A 13,380-nucleotide genomic window follows, 5' to 3' on the forward strand; every position below is an offset into this window, starting at 1 on the left:
TGTATGAAACTGGTGTCACCACCAAAAGTGAGAAAAAAAGAAAAGAATTGAAAAAGCAGTGGACTTTGTATCACATTTCTTGAAAATTTCCATCACAAGAAAGGGCATTCGTGTAATGTGGTTCTTTAATGGTTTGCATAATTCAAATAATCTAAATAAAACAACCAAACTGACAGACAGAAACAAGAACACCAATACATGTTATCCGAAAATACACCAATTTATCGGTCAAAATATTATAAAATACTACATAATATATTTGGAATCCCCTAAAACCCATTTTATTTTTAGAATGAACACCTTAAAAAAAGTACAATGGTGATCATTTACAAAGTTTGAACTATACAGTTATTAAAACATGTAAATACACATTTGTACATGTATATTTTCTCCACACAAATTGAATTAATGCTTACCACATATTTACAATACAAACAAGAAGCTGACACTAAAATCTGCACAGCTCAGAATCATGTCATTGGCAGCAGTAATCTGGTGTTTTTCACAATAGACTTTACATCATACAGTATGATGACTGTGTAGTTATCTTGTCATGTCAAATGCATTGTTAAATGTGGATGAAATCCACAGACTCTATGAGAGACATTTCTATTACCATCGTGCCTGCCTCATGAATTCACTCTGACTAATCACACATTTTAAAACTAGTGGAAATTCCTTAAAAGACTATCCAGTCCAGTCTTGCTGATAGTCCCATACGCTTGAGAGTAACTGCAAAGTTTGGCACGAGGATCTCCTGCAGCCGAAATGTTTGAATTACGCTGGAACACCTTCTTGCTAAACCTGGGAGGAACCTTCCCATCACGTGACTGTGAACTGGACCTCTGGTTCTGCAAAGATATCATTAAAATTCAAGTAATGAAGGTGACACATTGTAACATAATATGAACATCTAAAGATGTTACTCTCAGCCAGTCTTGTCTCATTGTTCCAAGGTTACCACAGCGAGCAGGTTGCAGTTCATGGCCTGTCCTGATGGTAGAGCGGAGAATGGGAAGTGGGGACCTGACAAGAGCTGAGATGATAGAGCTGGATAAAGAAGGACGCGGTCTCTTGACATGTCTTCACCACAAAATTTCAAATGCTATTAGATTATTAATGATAATCTTAAACTATAATTTATTTTATTATTAAGTTTATTTATTTTATTTAGCCTTGTTGTGCAAGTTCTCTGGAGCTTGTGCAGAGGCAGCAGCTTTTGCCAGAGGGGAACTGGAATCCCCTGGTTGGGCCTGGGTTCTCCTGAGGTTTTTTTTCTCGATTAGAGTTTTGGGTTCCTCGCCACCGTTTGCATACTGTTTTTGCACTATCTGCCTGACCGGGGGGGCTGCTTTAGAATCTTAAAGTTTTACTTAATTAATATTGCATATAGGAATTTATTATCTGTTATATTTGACCTGTGCTTCTCTCTCCTTTATCCTAAATGTGTGCTCTCACTGAGCGTGTGTGTGTGTGCGTACTTGTCTGTGTACGTACGTGTGTGTGTGTGTGTGTGTGTGTGTGTGTGTGTCTCTGTGTCTGTGTGTGTTGGTGCGTGTGCGTGTTGTGTGTGTGGAGTGTTTTGTGTGTGGGTGTGTCTGTCTTCTGTGTTTTCAACCTTTTCTTGTTTTTGCAGGTACAACTTTGATTGTTTTGCTTGTAGTCAATGTGTCTCATGTACAGCTGCTTTGTAACAATGAAAATTGTAAAAGCGCTATATAAATAAAGTTGAGTTGAGTTGAGTAAAGAACACTGAAACATGGAGGCAGTAAAACAGATGGCGTAAGACCTCCTGATATGTGTCAAAAACTGAGAGGGCATCTCAATATGGTACTGCTTTTTGATAATAAATCGTTGGGTTGTGTTGGCAGGAGCGCTTGTTCCAAGGTCAACAAGAATGAGTTGTATGCAAACTGCTAACATTTGCGGCAAAGCAAACATTTAGATTTATGTAGACGCTTCTATCCAAAGTGCCTTACAGTGCATTCAAGGTACAGTTGTATACATATTTTTCAGATTTTATATTCCCTAGAAATCGAACTTTCCATTTATGCCATTACTAGCACAATCCCACCTTTTGAACTACAGGAACAGCCTTTAGACATTTGCTGTGATTTTTGAAAGCGGAGGTAACATGCTATTTCATGCATTCTGACTTCTTTACACTGTTAAACGTGCTGGTTTCTCAAGCTTAACATGGTCAACTTATCAAAGAACACGTTGAACGTATGACGTAGTATTTCTGTGCTCGATTCACTCCGCCAGGGTTCGTACAGGTTTCGGAATTTTTTTCTCGTGCTGTAGTTGCGCCCCCCTGCCCGCCTCCAGGCGCTCGTCTTTTTCCAAAAATAAACTTAACAGCTGTGTCTGTCTTTTATAAATTTGATCAAGATAAATACTCTTTGAAGATAGGAAGTATGCAATACTACTGTATAGGTACTCAAGATTAATATGAGATGTGGCAGAATCTGCGTGTGTTACCTCATCTTTAAAAACAGATAAAACAGTTTGTATCAGATCATCATTGTTTGTGGGATAAACATATGCCTACTAACCAGACGAGCAGAGGTGACACAGAGCCCAGGGCAAACCGTGGGTTCATCCTTGCGAAGCAGGGAATTATTTTGGGGCTGTGCTAAGGTGAGAGAGAAAGAGCTTGTCCGTGCCACAGGGGCAGAACGTCCCCGTTGGTCTCCACTCTGATGGAAAATAGAAACATTTGTATGTGATGTTGAGAGGAAAAAGACAAAATGGTTATAAATAAACCAATATCAGTAGAATCTGTTGCACTTACCACATGGCCATTAGCGCCACCTAAAGGTAGTACACTACCCGTTTCTGGATTCCTCCTCCCAATTCGGTTATGATGAGGCTGTCCTGTTGGGTGGTGGGGCGGTTTGACTAAACCATCTGGAAAATAAATTCATGATTGTCAAAAAAAAATTATTTTAGAATTGCATTGCAAAAAAAACCATTACTACAGTCAATATTGAACAGAACTCACTAGGTACGTGTGTAATGGGGTTATAGGAGGTTTTGACTGCTCTGGGGCTCACTGCTGGACTGCTGTTCTCAACCGATGTGTGTGTTTGTTCAGGCTTACTGAGAGCTTTTGCAACAGGTGGTCCAGTCTCATTATGACTCTTCTCGTCTTTTGGAGATTTCCACTCGTGATCTCCATCCGCACCACATTTGCCAGCAGTAGTTTCATTGCTTTTGTCCATTTCACTGTCTCCATTAACTTCCCTTGTCTTCTCCTCAATTATTTGTTTAAAATGAGGTTGTTTATGTATTTGGCGACTAACTCTTTTCTCCAGGATCATCTTTTAGAAGGTGAAATTGGGAAGATACAAAGTCATTTTAAGTTTGCAACGGTATTATTATTGTAAATAGGCTTTGAAAGCTGATTATTTATACTATTAGTCAGCGTGATAATAATGCTGCAACAAAGTTGTGCCGTTTTCATAAGGAAGTGCATTTTTGTCACTATGACACAGCATATTTGTTTACACAACACAGAAATCACTTGACTGTGTGCACTCATAACATTATCACTGCTGTTTACAGAAAGCATGCATTCATATCATGACAAAGGTGAAAGTTAAATCTTAAAAAATAAGAAAGTAGCAAGAGGAAGGTTTCCACCCACCTCGTAGAGTTTGTTTCTGTACTGAGTAACGGAGAGCTGGATGTCATCATCCACTGGCAGAATGACATCATAGTCCAAACTAGGTTCTCTTGCTGGGTTATGAAATCTTGCATGGATTTAAAAAAAATACATAATTTGTTAAAAATAAATATAGGTTTCTACTTTCTATTATTCACAAACTAAGTAACCAAGCAGTCAACATTACATTTTGCCTCCTGTTTTGTCATGTATTTTCAGGTAAATCAGAATATAAAAAATTTGGCTACTCACGAATAAAAAAATAAACTAGACATGACATGATTGTCAATGTGTTCAACAGAACAAAAAATTATATAATAATTATTTTCTACTATGGTAGTCAATGGTGCCTCAGAACTGCCAGTTGCTAACATTCTTCCAAATATACTTCTTTGTGTTCATCACAACAAAGAAATTTATACAGATTTGGAACAACTTGAGGGATGAGTAAATAATGACAGAATTTTAAATAAAACAATAAAGAAAAATGAACTTGGACTCACTTGGACACATAAGGGTGCTGCAGGGCTTCCTCTGCATTAAGTCTTTTATCTGGATTAAAAACCAGCAGCCGCTGCACTAAATCAAGGGCATCGGGTGGCACTGATGACTGCAGAATTTCACCCAATGGCACCTGTGGTCTAAACACACGTAACCATTGAACACGGTGATATATTTCGAGTTTATGAAGATAATATTGTTGCATTAAAAAATGTTTAATAACTAGAAGAATAAAATAAATAAAATAATACAATTATGAATTGATAAATATATTTAATGAAATAAACAAATTATCGTTAGATTATAAATGATCAATAATTCTTAAGAATTAATAATATACTTGAAAATTAATTATGATATAATTACATACCTAAGCAGCATCCTCTGAATCACAGAAGCCCCATACTCTGATCTGATTGCAAACACATCTACAAAAACAACACACAGTTTAGCTCTAACAGTGTAGGTTGGTTAGTTTTGAATAACATTTCAGAATAATTATAAACTCACCTTCTGTGGAAGGATGTGGAATGGCACTCATGATTTTCTCGATTTGATTAATGGTAGAGGTCCCAGGGAAAAGCGGCTTGCCCAGGAGCATCTCTCCCAGGATGCAGCCTATGCTCCACATGTCCACACCTTTCGTGTACCTGCAGGATGTAGAGGACTTTCACATGACACCCAGAATCAAGCTGAATGGAATATGATTCTTTCAGTATAAATTAAAATGAAATCCTTTGTGGTCTACCTGGTGGATCCCAGAAGAATTTCAGGTGCTCTGTACCATCGTGTAGCAACATACTCTGTCAAAGCAGGGTTCACAGCATCCTCTTGGATCTGATAGAGTGACCTCGCCAGGCCAAAGTCGCAAAGCTTTACAAAGCAATCTGAGTCTAGTAATATGTTGGATGGCTGTAAGAGATACAAAGACAAACATTTAAAAAAAACAGGACTGGTCTGCATTGATTTTGTAAGCAAAACATTACAAAATTAAAGGTGATTGAAATGAAATACCTTTTGGTCTCTATGTATGACGTTGCCTGAATGAAGGTATTTTGTTGCTTTAAGAAGCTGGTACATTATATACCGCTTATGAATGTCTTTCAATAGACTTCCTTTCTTAATTACTGCATGTAGATCTGTGTCTGAGAATAAAATCAAATAAGATTACTCTTTATGGGGCTGTCATTCCTTCACCTTCTGGCTATTGCTTTCATACAAGTTTGGTACAAAATTAGTCATGTGTTCATGTATTAATCTGAGATATTTTACCCATGTATTCAAACACAAGGTAAATGTCTTTGTCATTTTGGGCTCTGATGACATTCAGTAATTTGATTATGTTAGGATGGTCCCCAAACTCCTGCAAACAAAATTAAAAGAGCTTTTTGCTAAAGATCAAAAACATTCTGCTGCAAAACAATTCTTTACTTTCAGTTGATAACATTTTTAAATCATGTACTTTGGAAATACTTGCAGCATATACATTGCATGTTAATGTTTTTTAAAGCAAGGTTTGGTCAACGCAAAATGCTTACCTGCAGGAACATAATTTCTCTGAATGTTCTCTATGAGAAACCGACAAAAGAAAACCTACAAATGTTATACTGGGAAAAAGCTTTAGATATTTATGTCCTGAATAACTGATCTAGCTTTTAACTACACATTTATATTTAACATTTATCTGAAATAATTTATTAAATGCTCTTGTCATTTTTTTTGTTTGTTTCTAACCTGAGCATCTGTTCGATTCCTAAAAGCGTCAAAGATTTTCTTTACAGCAGCTGTCTCTCCTGTTTTTCGGTCCACAGCCTTCCAGACAATTCCATATGCCTGTGAAAAATGGAAAAATAATGAAATTGAAGGAAGCCATATAGGCCGTATAACATAACCAGTTGTCAACAAAGCATGAAACCCCTGATTTAAGTATTTATTCTTTTGTGCTCACTGCAGTTTCCAGTTATTTCCTTTAGAGACAGGTGGGATCAAATGGAGTAAGAGGGAATACGATGTTCACAGACTGCTACAATAGTGCTGAGGGTTCTATTCTTGGCACATATTTTTTTTAGCTTTTATTCTATATACAATTGTTATGTTTGTCTGAGATTTGTGAATGATAAAGATTGCACCAATACCAAAGTGAATCACTTGACTTAGAAACTTTGATTTCCAAAATTTACTTATTTCACATTGTTGTTTAAAAAACAAAAAAGCTATTACATTACCATTACTTTATTATTATTAATAGCAACAACACATTTGAACCCGTATTTTTACTGTAATTGTTTGAGCTGGTGTAATCTGTTTTAGAGTATAAACAATCTTTCATTGTTCCAATGTTGCACAAGTTTCTTAAGCATTATGGTCTGTGTAACAGAGCTAATGCGAAAACTGTTCGTTTGTTAGTCTCTATTGGTAATTCTTAACAACGCAAATGATAGATGTACGTTTACAGTCTCACTATGTAATGTTTTGAATAAATGACTTGAGATTTACATACACGAGCCAGTTAGTTATTGCATAACTTGGTTTATATAAGGTCATAAACAGTAAGCAACTCAATTTACCCCTTTTCCAAGTCTTCTTTTGATTTCATATTTCGAGGTGATGTGTTCTTCCACCTCCGTGATGTTCATCCTGTATTGTTGTACCACTTGAAAGAAATCTTACTTTGTTTTGTACTCCTGGCATGAATAATACGATTAACTACACCTTTGTGCAAGAATTGCCCTAAAACGGACCTTGCAGATAATATAAAAATAAAACTACAACAAAGATTTTCTGAAAACTACTTAAAACAACACAAAAAAATACGAACGCGAACTTATTAGCAGTTCATTTTAATAATGATCAGCGAAACATTTAAACGGAGTTACACATAGCTCTTTCTATACTCAACCTGCTTTTTCATATGCTGGAAGAATGTATAAAAATGAATTCAGATGTTTTTGTCATTGATATCTGCAGACGCTCATTGAGAATCGTTGGCCTGTTGTAAAGTTGCGCATCGCGTCGGTTTGTAATTGTTTGTCGCCCTGGAGACGCGACTATGTGGAGGAGGAAGCGATCTCTTAAAGGAGCCGCATATTTTCTTCGAGCATTTCCTAACAAGTCGTTACTATTCGTACACTACCCCTAAAGATCCCGTATGTATCCTGTGCACAATACTTTTTATTCACAGCAACAACAAAGTTTAGTGTGTTTCCGTAAATTACAATGCAAAAAAAAAAAAACGTTTTTAGAGCGTACCTAAAGTATACTTGCCCGTTATGTCTACTTTAGTGTGGCCCCAAGTGACAAAATAAATGATATGTACAATGTACAATATGTGTAACTGCTTTGAACATAGGTTGTTATTTCAGTGATTTATCAGTGATATAAATCATAAAAGTTATAAAAGTGGATGAACGCTGCAATATTGTAGACAAATACACAAGGGCAAATTGTTATTCTTTAAAGTTAATGTGGTTTATTTCAAAACTATTTACAATGGTCATTTAATAAATATGACTTCATACTAAATTAAGACAGACCAACACCACACCAAGGAAAGTGTACACTAAGTTCTGTATCATGCTCTCTGCTATAAAAGGCAAGTTTAAGAACAACAAATTTAAAGAACTGTAAATGATTTCCAATTTAAATGGTCTTATTTGAATATACACTTTGAAAAAATCAAATAAAAATATGAAAAATGTGAAGCTGGGTAGGAGATATTATTGTTATTATTAATTAAAATTTGTTACAAAATCCAGTATCAAACCTCATCCTATAATATATTATGAGATCCATAAACTATGAGTCATATGCTTACAACACGAGTAAATGCCAGCAACTCCCTAGCTCACTTCCCTTGAAGATACCATACAAACTTATAGGCATGTATACCTAATATACAAATTCTCTAAACAGAATACAGTCTGTTTTTGAAAGCCTAATGATCAGGTCATTCTAGAGAATGCTTTTAGACTACAGCTGCAAAGAAAACAAAATATAGGCATTATCAGACAAACTCAGTTAGTAAGTTTCAAGTTTGGAGTTTTTTTTATCTAAATTTAAAAGAAACAAAAAAACCTATAAAGACAAGATTAGCCTGAGTACAGAGAAACCCATGTGGATATAGGGTCTCTATGTTAAAACCTTTAACATTTAAGAGAAATGGGCAATATAGGAACATTCAAACACAGATGCTTGTAAAAGAAAAAAAAATCTTGTGGAGGAGTTCAAAGAGATCAGGGAGCGTTTAAGAAGAGTGCAAGAATCTATTAAAGGCGTTGTAGGCAGATTCCAGGTCAAACAGCATCTGGCGAACCTGGGAGTCATCCAGCTCATCAGATGCAGACATGCTGCTTAGTGTTGTTAACCTGTGAGGAAGAACCAACACACTTTATCCTTTGACACAAGGATCTGAGGTGGGTGAGCAAACACAGTTTAGTCCGGCTTTTAATGCAGCCTTGCATCTTTACACAGAACTTTGAGCTGATGCCTTTTTTCAAGTGTAAGGATAATAAAACACTGGTTCAGAGTTTTGATTTAGGTATTATTGTGTTTTGCATTTGACCATCATTTATACTTTTATGACTAATGCTACTGCAAAGCTCTGCAGTAAAGTTAGGCTTACCAGAGGTTGACTTTGTCTTTGGCCTCTGAATCTGGGGGCATGTTGCTCATTCTGTTCATGGTCTCCATCAGTTCTCTCAGGTCAGGCTGGATCTATAAAACAATCGAAATCATACAGTTATTACGAATAATAATTAATTATGAATGCTGTAAAACTAAATAAGCTGCTGGAGTCTGAACCCATACTGTAAAACACGTACCTCATCCATGGCACGAATCTCTAGTCGAAGTTTGTCCATCACTGTGATAAACAGCTGCATGGGTGAAAGCACAGACGTTAAATAAGGTAATCTAATTTTAAAACAATGTTAAAGATTCAGTATGGATTTGCTGCTTATATTAGATTAGCAGAGTTTGGCAGTTAACATCAATGCTATCAATGCTATGTCTATCTGAAGCCTGTCTTGAGTTTAGCTGTACCATTGTATAGTCTACTGCTGTACTGGAAAGTTTAATTCAATTTAGCATAAATAAAAACACATGTATTGAGAAGTTCAAGATACATACAGATACTATGTCTGCAATGCAACGATTCATGTTGCCCTTGTCATCCTTGATGGTGATTGGTCGATCCTCTTTAATCCTCTCCATTGCTAGTGGACAATCAAGCTGCCACAGACACAGAAGGGGAAATATTAAAAGGGAAATAGCACACAAAACTGCAAGTTAAAAAAAAATATTATGTACAACATAAGACCACCATGGGCCAATTTTCAGATGAATGACCCCACAATAAGTTCAATGCCTTGGACCAATAAATGAGTTACAAACAGAAAATGTAGAATTATGAACTGCTAAAAAAGTTGTACTCTGTATTTCCGACAAAAGTCATCGATGGAGCCCACATCTGATCCCTGGACCTGTTTGAAAGCAGCCTTGTATTGGACAAGCAATCTTGAGCAAGCTCCAGTATATCTGCAAAACAAAGTAAATGTTATACTTTGAATAGACAGATTTAGAAATTCAGAGCATTTAGCACACAAAAAAGAAGTAACTAACTCAATAGGAGTCACACAATCTTTAATGTATGCTTTCTCCAGGGCTTGAAGTGTCTTTACCACAGCAAACAACTCTGCCATGTTGTCATACCTTTTAAAACAAAATAAACAAGCACATAAAATGCAATGAGTTACAAATACTTCCCTTAAGGTGACATCAATCACACAAAATGAACAAGCTCAAACAGCTTGACCGAGGTGCAGTACATGTCACCACATTCCTGAATACAAAGCACAACGTCCATGATGTTGGTCAACTTACTTTTCTCTTTCTCTGGCATTTTTGTACAATTTTACTTCCTGTAAGAGACAGAGAGGTTCAACCCAAGGAAATGGTTATGATAGAAAAGTGTGATTATTACAAATGATCACAATTACTTGTGGTAACAGACAGTACAGTCTTACCTCATACAGTTCTGGCTTGTTGGCAGGTGCTAGTTAAAAAAAGCACAAAATAAAATGAGAAATTGAACCTAAGATCATTAAAAATAAATATGAATTGACATTATACTAGTGGGGTTTTCTCACTTACCCCCTCCCATTACACCAGATGCTGGTATTCCATGAAACATGACTGATATCTACAAAACAGTTGAGGAGCCGATGAAATTATTATCAGGGGTTTAACCAAATGTAACCTTTATTGATGAATGATATATAGTATCTTTTCATCAAAATCTACTGAGCTGTCTTTACACAGCATATCTGGGTAACGTTACTGCTCACTGTTTTTAGCGTCAACACTGGCTAAGGAAATGCTATTCAAACATATAACACGTGATAGAAAACACATTCATTTCATTATATTTTAGAAGCATAACGAGCTGCTTGGCGTAATACCGTCTATGTAAATGTCAAATCTTAAACAGTGCAAGTAATTCAGCATAGTTTGTCTTTGTTTTATTTTCTGACAAATACATAGCGGCATTAGCCCAGCTAGCTAGCTAATATTACGTTTTAAATGTACACAAGACATCAATATCTGCCAACCATTAACACCCTTTATAAATACATAACGTTAGTGTGATTGTAAAAACCTTTCGAAATGAAATGTCTAACATGTTTTAACCAAAAAGCCACAAAAACAAGAGCTTCACTCACCCTTATATTGACGCCACCCACTATTAAAAGCTGACGTCGCCGGATGATTTCGTCACATCCTTTTTCGCATCCACTTTTTCGTCTTTTATTTAAAATATACACAATACGAATATTTTGTAGACATTTTAATCACAACGCCATATTTATATAAATTACAATTTAATCAGATTAATTTTAATCATTGTGTTGTTCACGTCGCATTGGAAGGGTTGCCAATTATGCACAACAATCCCACAGTATATAAATGCCTTATTGACTCAGTTATAAAATAATTTACAACATTAGACTATCACAACTTTTGTATATAATATTTATAGCACATATTAATAAATTCTGCACCAGAGTCTGAAGATAACTCTTAAAACGCGATTAGAGTTGTTGTGGTAAATTTCTTAGAACACTTGGCAACCCAAAAGCTCCGAACTCGAAAGCTCGCGCGGGAACGACAACAGGACAGCAACAGTAAACAGGGGCTCACGGCAAATACACCTAAATCTAACACACGAAGTGCAGTTACAAAACGTTGATATGTACTTATTCTTGGTTATTACTGACGTTTTACTGGGTAGTTTAATTGAGCGTGAGCGATTCGGAGAATTTAATGACTTGGGGTCTGGTTAAGATTTGTCGCGACTTTTCTTTGACCAGAAAATGAAAGGCACGTCTAATGGCACTAAAGTGAAACCTGCAGCATCTGCTAAAGAAGAGGAGTGTGGAATATGGCTTGACACAACTGAGTTTAAAGAAAAGAAACAAAAGGTAAGTTTGAACGTCTTGAGAAACGTATTATAACCGTATTATTTAAAAAAAAGCAATTTAACAGTTTTCATTCTTTTCAGAAACAGCCGACTCGTCCAATCTCCAAATTACTCAATCCATTGGCGAGATCGGGAGGATACAGTGTGGCTGTAGCTCTGAGCTTTACTCAAACTAAACTTGACATGCCTGTCACTAGACAGAGCACAATATCATCTTTCTTTTCACCTAAGCCTACAGGTAAGATATCCCAGAGCTGTTTCATAACATATAAGATTTGTTTTTGCTCCACTTGCTCTTTTTCTGACTGGGATGCTTTCTTTGTAGACCCTAAGCCAAGTGCTGGTGATGTTGAGATGTACACCCCCTTGCACACAGAGGCATGCTCTGGAACCAAACGAAAACATGAGGTGACTTTGGAGCCGTCTGAAGAGACAGATATTACTTTGAGTGAGACATCCGAGGTCTGCCAGCAGAACTGTGATCTAGATCATGAAGATGTATCAGTGAAGGATTCGGATGATAGAAAAGTGCAGTCCTGCCTTCATTTCATGCGCGGATATAAGTCAGATGAAGAAGAGCCACCTGGAAAGCGAAGAGCTTTTGACAACTTTGCAGACCACAATGTCTTAGACACACAGGAATACTTAAATAAAGCAAGAAGTGGAAGTCTGCATGATATACAGACAATTGCTGAATCTAAAACTCTCTTTCATGGCAAGTCCCGCGGATTGGATCCTCTGATGATCAGAAAGCCGTGTGCGGAAGCTTGTCGGGATGTTCTTCCGTCTCCATGTCTGAAAGAACTTCAAGAGTTCGAGGATAAACATGTTTTAAGAGATCAGAACACCACCGTTGAGGGGCGTATCCTAACCTCTAGGCCTGTCAGTGCAAACCACAGAAGAGCAAAAGCTTTTGCTAATACTAACGTGGATCAGGAGCAGTCTTGCTATAAACCCAAGGCTTCACCTATTAAACTAACAGGAAAGGAAAATAGGCAGCCTGCCTCACCTATTCACAGTGCTTCCCCTTTTAAGCAAAATCTAATATCAAGTCCAGCTAAATCCAGGTTAAAGGACAAATACACTCATTCCTTAAGAACATCGGGTAATGAGGAGTCGGGCACAGAGATTGCAGGAGACAGTCACGCTTTGTTATATACTCAAGACTCGGAGGGCTTCTGTGTGATTGCGCATCGTGACCAACACCTGAGGAGTCCACTGAAAGACCACAGCAATTTATCTATCGAAAAAGATTACTGGAATAGTGCATCTGACAAGTCTTTAGATAAGGAGGATGAGGAATCAGATCTTGACGCAGAGATCCTTTTCACCCAGGATTCAGAAGGAGACATAGTTATAAAGCACTAGCCATAAACACAATAATTACATCACATAAACATGACATTAAGGGGAGCAACTGCTTCAAAGGCCTTTTTAATAATTAAAGGTGATGTTTAGATGTCATAAAAGCTCTTGGATTTATGTTTAAAACGAGATTTGGAAAAAAAATTAAGTTGTAAGTGATCCAGTTAACTTTCTGAATTATTTAAATGCAGAAATAAACATCTGTAAAATTCCAAATAAGTTACAAATGTGCAGTGGTTTAAATATCACAATTCATATTTCTCTGAGTTGATGTCTTGTTTGCCACCAGATGAACCGGATTTGCATGTATGTATACAAGGTTCTGCAATCTTGCAAATACTACTCATTTGATTCTGTTGTCGGTTGTCAA

The 13,380-nt window shown here is 36.7% G+C and overlaps 3 protein-coding genes across 4 annotated transcripts; 1 reads left to right on the forward strand and 2 right to left on the reverse strand.

The window, feature by feature from the left end:
* Window positions 1-126: 126 nt before the first annotated feature.
* On the reverse strand, window positions 127-7,487 carry mapk15 (mitogen-activated protein kinase 15). Of its 2 annotated transcripts, none has more exons than XM_057354196.1 (14): window positions 6,736-7,487; window positions 5,903-6,001; window positions 5,707-5,736; window positions 5,441-5,531; window positions 5,183-5,313; window positions 4,917-5,080; window positions 4,679-4,818; window positions 4,539-4,596; window positions 4,171-4,308; window positions 3,650-3,755; window positions 3,104-3,323; window positions 2,795-2,910; window positions 2,556-2,699; window positions 127-851 (listed from the first exon to the last, which is right to left on the reverse strand). In XM_057354196.1, exons 1-14 carry the CDS (start codon window positions 6,802-6,804, stop codon window positions 666-668), a joined length of 1,692 nt encoding a protein of 563 aa, XP_057210179.1. In that variant the 5' UTR covers window positions 6,805-7,487; the 3' UTR covers window positions 127-665. The 2 variants fall into 2 exon arrangements, with proteins under 2 accessions (XP_057210179.1, XP_057210178.1); XM_057354195.1 differs by having other exon boundaries at window positions 3,005-3,323.
* Window positions 7,488-7,649: 162 nt separating this feature from the next.
* vps28 (VPS28 subunit of ESCRT-I) lies at window positions 7,650-10,933 on the reverse strand. The gene is made up of 10 exons (XM_057354198.1): window positions 10,888-10,933; window positions 10,319-10,367; window positions 10,192-10,220; window positions 10,049-10,086; window positions 9,788-9,877; window positions 9,598-9,703; window positions 9,296-9,397; window positions 8,989-9,042; window positions 8,790-8,881; window positions 7,650-8,532 (listed from the first exon to the last, which is right to left on the reverse strand). The coding sequence occupies exons 2-10, from the start codon at window positions 10,356-10,358 to the stop codon at window positions 8,412-8,414; spliced, it is 672 nt and encodes a 223-aa protein (XP_057210181.1). The 5' UTR covers window positions 10,359-10,367; window positions 10,888-10,933; the 3' UTR covers window positions 7,650-8,411.
* Window positions 10,934-11,342: 409 nt separating this feature from the next.
* Window positions 11,343-13,365, forward strand: LOC130567353 (uncharacterized). The gene is made up of 3 exons (XM_057355374.1): window positions 11,343-11,646; window positions 11,727-11,883; window positions 11,971-13,365. Exons 1-3 carry the CDS (start codon window positions 11,539-11,541, stop codon window positions 13,011-13,013), a joined length of 1,308 nt encoding a protein of 435 aa, XP_057211357.1. The 5' UTR covers window positions 11,343-11,538; the 3' UTR covers window positions 13,014-13,365.
* Window positions 13,366-13,380: the final 15 nt, after the last annotated feature.

The sequence above is a fragment of the Triplophysa rosa genome, linkage group LG16 (assembly GCF_024868665.1).
Source record: "Triplophysa rosa linkage group LG16, Trosa_1v2, whole genome shotgun sequence".
NCBI classification, from domain to species: domain Eukaryota; kingdom Metazoa; phylum Chordata; class Actinopteri; order Cypriniformes; family Nemacheilidae; genus Triplophysa; species Triplophysa rosa.

What these genes read in the sequence shown, in the direction of transcription:
- vps28 (XM_057354198.1), bottom strand. Translation starts at nt 10,358, where the DNA reads ATGTTTCATGGAATACCAGCATCTGGTGTAATGGGAGGGG. An exon ending in AATGCCAGAGAAAGAGAAAA is followed by an intron (nt 9,878 to 10,048) that starts GTAAGTTGACCA and finishes TTGTTTTAAAAG; the next exon opens with GTATGACAACATGGCAGAGT. An exon ending in GATTGTGTGACTCCTATTGA is followed by an intron (nt 9,704 to 9,787) that starts GTTAGTTACTTC and finishes TTTGTTTTGCAG; the next exon opens with ATATACTGGAGCTTGCTCAA.
- mapk15 (XM_057354195.1), bottom strand. Translation starts at nt 6,804, where the DNA reads ATGAACATCACGGAGGTGGAAGAACACATCACCTCGAAATATGAAATC. An exon ending in CCTTGTGTTTGAATACATGG is followed by an intron (nt 5,314 to 5,440) that starts GTAAAATATCTC and finishes TTTTATTCTCAG; the next exon opens with ACACAGATCTACATGCAGTA. An exon ending in GTGGCGCTAATGGCCATGTG is followed by an intron (nt 2,700 to 2,794) that starts GTAAGTGCAACA and finishes ATTTTCCATCAG; the next exon opens with AGTGGAGACCAACGGGGACG.
- LOC130567353 (XM_057355374.1), top strand. Translation starts at nt 11,539, where the DNA reads ATGAAAGGCACGTCTAATGGCACTAAAGTGAAACCTGCAGCATCTGCT. An exon ending in TTAAAGAAAAGAAACAAAAG is followed by an intron (nt 11,647 to 11,726) that starts GTAAGTTTGAAC and finishes CATTCTTTTCAG; the next exon opens with AAACAGCCGACTCGTCCAAT. An exon ending in CTTTTCACCTAAGCCTACAG is followed by an intron (nt 11,884 to 11,970) that starts GTAAGATATCCC and finishes CTTTCTTTGTAG; the next exon opens with ACCCTAAGCCAAGTGCTGGT.